Below are 5,320 nucleotides of genomic sequence, written 5' to 3'. Positions count from 1 at the left end.
GTGACATGTTTTCTCTTTGTGTGTCGTAAAAGTGTTCTGTTATCTCTCTGTTTCTCTCCTTTTTCCCCCCTCTCATTCTTCACATCTTCTACTGTCTTTTCCTGGACATTTTCCTTCTTCTTCCTCTTCCTTCTTTCTTTCTCTCTTCTGTCTCTTTTCTTCTCCTTTCGCCTTCTTTCGGATGGACAGATGAGGAGTCGTGCCCAGTGCACATTGAGGACTAGGTATGGAGTTATGGTCAGATGGTAGATCAGACACCAGGGCCACAAATTGTATGTTTGCTTGGTCCTTCATATTTACCCAGCATAACAATCATCCATCTTTTGTTATTTACTTATTTTAGCTGCCTATCATGACTCAGTTTAACTTTTGACTGCACTTTTTTTTTTTTCTAAAATACAGTTCTGTATAATTCAGTGATCAAATATCTTCAAAAGTGTGATGCAGCAGTTTCAAAGTTTTAGAAAAATTCTGCAGTATTTGTCTTTTATTCAATCGCAGCTCAGAATCTACACTACATTGTATTTTGTCATACTTTCAAGGTACACAACAGTTAAGGAGATGAAGGAACTTTTAATCTTGATGTTATCCATTATTCACATTCTTCCTGGTTGAGACCTAAAACTCAATAATTCATTTTATTCCCTGAAAGTTGTGTTTTTCATGGCTGATATTTACTGTCGTTCAGTGTGAATCAGGACCATGTTGTTTAGCCACTGCTGAGGTTTACATTTGAGGCCTTGAAAGTTTTCCTAATTAAGGAAGAATCCTTTTTTACTGACCAGGAGGATTACAGTGTCCGTCCCATCGCACAAAATCACTCAAACTAGCCTAATGTATGTGTAGTTTAGTACAGTGTACAATTATCTTGGTCAAAATTACAACAATATAAAATATCATTCTAATTATTCAATAAACAAAAAAATAACTACACATTTCAAGGAACTATTATGCAGTTTAACAGTATTCACGTCCTCTGCAATAAAACTACTTCAAGTGGCCTATTTTGTGTGTGACACATATTTGACATATACCAAGAGACAGCCCAACTCTTGATGCATGGGATAAGAATTTGTAAAATATATTATTTATTACAGTGTGTCTTTCATGTGTATGCAGCCTTGTAGCAGTGGGTGAAAATTAAAAAGCAGCATTGCTTCCACAGCATCAGGGTTTGCTTTGGCCTCAAGTGCAGCACTTGAGTCAACCTCAGGGGCAAAAATGAAGTGTCCCGTTACGACACAGTCATATCTAGGTAAGAGTAATGCAAGGATCAGACTACACGATTTGAGATGGTCAGAGTAGGTGGGTTTCCTTCCACCTGTTCCATGTTCATTTTCAAAAACCTGAGTGTAAACAGAAAATTTGGGCGTAAAGAAAACCACAAAAAAACTTATAGTGTTGCAAATACTGTCATCTTTCAGATCGCAGCACTTTTCCACTTTGCTTGTCCAATGGAAACAGGCTAATAGAATGAATCACTACAGACAATAGTCATGTGACTAAAACGTCCACTGAAGCTTCTGTTCCATTGAAGAGACAGAAAACACTAGATCTGCGTAGAGTGATGAGGAGACTAGAAACAACATGTTTTTTCAGCCTTTGAGATGTCATCTTGTTGTGCCCTCTTCTTCTACAGTGGTTTAATGGCATGGAAAAGTAGCGCCACCAACTCCACAAAGCAACTCCTAAAATTTGCACAACATTAGTAAATTGAAACGTGCATTCGTTTCCATTTTCTTTTGCCGATTTTCTCAAAATTTGGTTAAAATTTGCCACATATTTGGATGAAAACCCACCTTGTGTCTGAGCAGGCGATCATGGTGCCTGTACAATGTGACTGGGAATAGGGGGCCGGAGACAAACGTCTGGGATCAGGATGTCAACAACTGTGTAACGAAGTGTCATTGAACAGATCAAAGACATTAGTCAGGTTTGCGCAGATTTTTACCTAACTTCCAGAAAATCGTCAAAAGAAAATGTGAATTAGTGCGCGTTTCCATCTGCCACTGTTACGTGAATAGTGGAAGTTTGGCCCGTCATGGAAACAGATGGTGGAGCTAATTCTCTAATCTGGTCCCATTAAACCGTTTCAGAAGAAGAGCGGGCAACAAGATGACGTAATGAAAAGAGCACCAGTCAAACCTCAAACAGTGTCAAACCATGTGGAAAACATGATGGAAATATGCCATTTATTTGTTTGTTTCATGTACTAATTTGAATGGTACAGTCTCATTGGTCCTCACAGCTGTGAATTTTTTCATCTCTTTTTTCATCTTTCATCTTTTTTCATCTTTCATCTCAGTGAAAGTTAGGTCACAGGATTCATGTTTGTCATGATTTATTCACTGTGTGTAAGTGCTTCCATTGCACCTTGTCACATTTTGCTTCTATCGATACACCAACTTTCCTGCTTAGCAAAACATAAAAAGCTTTCCAGCATTTCAACTTTTTGTTGCACAAAATGAAAATGTCCATGAAAACAGGGGGATGGAAACTCATTTATTGTCAAACTAAGCGTGAGACGGCAAAGAAATTCAGACATGTTAGTATTTCCATCAAAGACCTTGTGAGAATCGGTTGCCCTACACTATAACACACCACATTATAAAATGACAGAAATAAAACGGACAGAAGCGAGTCGAAAATGAGCGAGACAGCTCTCCACTATCTTTTAGCTGTTTTTCTGTGTCTGGAAATGAACTTACACTGGCGCCGTACAGCTTTTTCTTCAAAAAGCAGTTTCCTCTTTGGTATGATTTTGCGATGTAACCGTCATCCCCATCTTCTTCCCTCGTTCAGGTCTGATGTACCTCGGGGGCTACCGGCCAGTTTTGGAGCCCCTCCCCCGCCAAACCTCCACCAGCAATATCAACCTGGAGGAGCAGGGGGCAGATAACAGGGACAGTAGGAGTCCTAAACATCCCCGCCGCGGACCACTCATCGTGTAACACACTCACATAAAAACATGCACACAAGCTTAACCTTATCTGTCCAGAATCAGTTCGTCTTACCCTGCCATACAGCTGCATCACTGGATACTGTTCTTGGTGAACAGGAAATCCCCACCTTTCTGAACATCTCCTGGTTAGGTTTTCATTGCTAGCGCTGAAACTCTTCTTGAGTGGAAAAAGGAGGGAAGAGGAACAAACAGCATCACCTCTCCATCATCTGTACACTTTTATCTCATGGAAGTTTCCTTTATTTTTTTGTCTGTGACCTAACTTATTGCGGGAATGATTAGCCTACTGCTACGATATTATTTATTACCTGTAGGTCTGACCAATGAGAGCTGTGTATTGTGACACCATTTTTAGAAACATACATGCTGCTCTTTCCTTTCCTTTCCTTTCCTTTCCTCTCCTCTCCTCTCCTCTCCTCTATTACCAGCCAAACAGTCAGGGGCTACTGTGATCGGCAATCTGATTTATTACTAATGTACTTCTTCTTCTCTGTTATAAACTGTGCGTTGAATGAGTGATCGGACACTATTGAAAGTCAGCTCACACCGGATTACCTTACCTTACCTAAGCGAACTAAAACGTGCTGACTCCTCTTCTCGGATCAGGGAGCTCCTTGCTCGACTTTGCATGCAGCTTTCGACTCCTGCTGATTTTGTTTTCCTATCATTCCCGGCATGATTTTTTAAACATGACAACCTCTGCTGAATGTGAATCCAGGAACGCTTGGACTTGTGAGGTGGCGTACGAGCCAAGAAATGTCATCCAAAATAAACAGAAATGGGAAAAAAAAGACACGTCACACAGAATGTAAGATGTGGAAGAAGGGGAATGTACGTGACATCTAAATTGTCACCTAAACTGGAATTAAACACAGACTTTGAACCCTAATTGTTTCTTTAAACACAGACCAACCATGCCATCCTCTTCTTCTGCAGTTCCATGTTAGCATGTCAGTATTTTCATAGTTGCAACTGGAAATCAACAAGTACCACCAAGCAATAAAGATGCCGATGCTGCATTTCCTGCTTTTCTCCTGCAGGAGGACGCTCATTTACAGTCCAAACAATAACAAAACTGTGTTTGCACTGGCCTGTTATATTCAAATTCACACATTTCAGTGTTTAATTGTAATTTTTTATTTTAATTTTGCCATTGTAAAGGGATTTATTGTGAGAAAAACAGCATACGGTGGATTTGAAAACCTAAACATGACATTTAGGTCACGCCATGGTTAGCTTGCATTTTGTTCACCCTTGTACTCCTGGTATTTATCACCCTGGCGAGCCCCTTTCATCCTCATTTGTGAAGCTTTTAGTTATTTTGGTTTTGTATAACTTTAATGTATAGTTCACCTGTTCTTGATGTTCTCTGTTTCTGTGTTTTAATTTGTTGCAAAACACTGTTGTTTATTGGAGTGTGGATGAAAATATGTGAAAAATTTGAAAAGGTTTACACACTTGTGCACACATGCGTGCTCGTGTAAAGAATAACTGAAAAGGGACGATATCAACATTTCATGCACTATTAGCTGTTTCCTAGACAACACACGTTGCGGTGCATGAGGCGAAAGTAGAGTAAGCATGTTAGTCTAGGTCAGCCTGCATCCTCCTGTAGAATACTTGATGACGGATCACTACATATACATAAAGCCGTACCATATCCGTAGTGTTATATAATCGATTGCTGGCTCCATATTCCCTTGGCTGAGCTGTTGAGGTCAAGACTACTGCACTACTATATCCAAGCTGCAAACAGTCATGTGATTACAGTCCGAATGTGTAGTTGAAGATGTTCTCCGGCACCAGTCGCAGTATGAATTCAAAGAAATGGGTCCAGAATCCACAAGTCCCCACTTTTCTAGAGTTATGAGTGAAAATGTCAAAGAAAATATCAAACGGACAATAAAGTTTTTGCAACTAAATGGTCACTGAGTAATTTGCTGTTGATGTAAATTGGAAAGATTCATTAGTCAGCGCATGGTTGTGTTTTGGTTCATGCCCCTGAGCATAAAACGCTGCTTGGAGATGTTTCTTACCATGGTCACCTTCATTGAAGATCTCATCACAGTCATATACTGTGACTGTGTAAACTGAAAGTGGTGTCTTTTAGATGATTAACCCATAGAGAATCAGCCAATTCTGCAGACCCCCTCAGCTATATGGAGCATTTTCAGCCTATTTTAACTCATTGTTTTGGTTTCACAGTCTGCAACTTTACTGTTCTCTTTGGTTCTCGCTGCTCTAATTAGTGTCGTTTCCACCTGCAGCAGTGAAAAAGCTTGAAAAAATCACCACCAGCTCAAAACCAGACGGAAGACAGACAACCAGCTGCAATTACCTGGTGAGCATAGTGGAGCA

The 5,320-nt window shown here is 40.0% G+C and overlaps 1 protein-coding gene across 4 annotated transcripts in view; it reads left to right on the top strand.

Moving 5' to 3' along the window:
* The window catches only part of rnf157 (ring finger protein 157), a 30,112-nt gene extending 25,249 nt beyond the window's left edge, over window positions 1–4,863 (top strand). For 2 of the 4 annotated variants that reach the window (XM_040136101.1, XM_040136100.1), the window contains 2 exons: window positions 190–224; window positions 2,803–2,882. In XM_040136101.1, coding sequence (XP_039992035.1) covers window positions 190–224 — 35 coding nt within the window. In that variant the 3' untranslated portion in view covers window positions 2,803–2,882. Of the gene's footprint in view, window positions 1–189; window positions 225–2,802 lie in introns of all 4 variants that reach the window. The other 2 variants (XM_040136099.1, XM_040136098.1) reach the window with 1 other exon arrangement.
* Window positions 4,864–5,320: the final 457 nt, after the last annotated feature.

This window comes from Xiphias gladius, chromosome 9 (assembly GCF_016859285.1).
Source record: "Xiphias gladius isolate SHS-SW01 ecotype Sanya breed wild chromosome 9, ASM1685928v1, whole genome shotgun sequence".
NCBI lineage: Eukaryota > Metazoa > Chordata > Actinopteri > Istiophoriformes > Xiphiidae > Xiphias > Xiphias gladius.
This window is presented reverse-complemented; position numbering and strand designations above follow the sequence as displayed.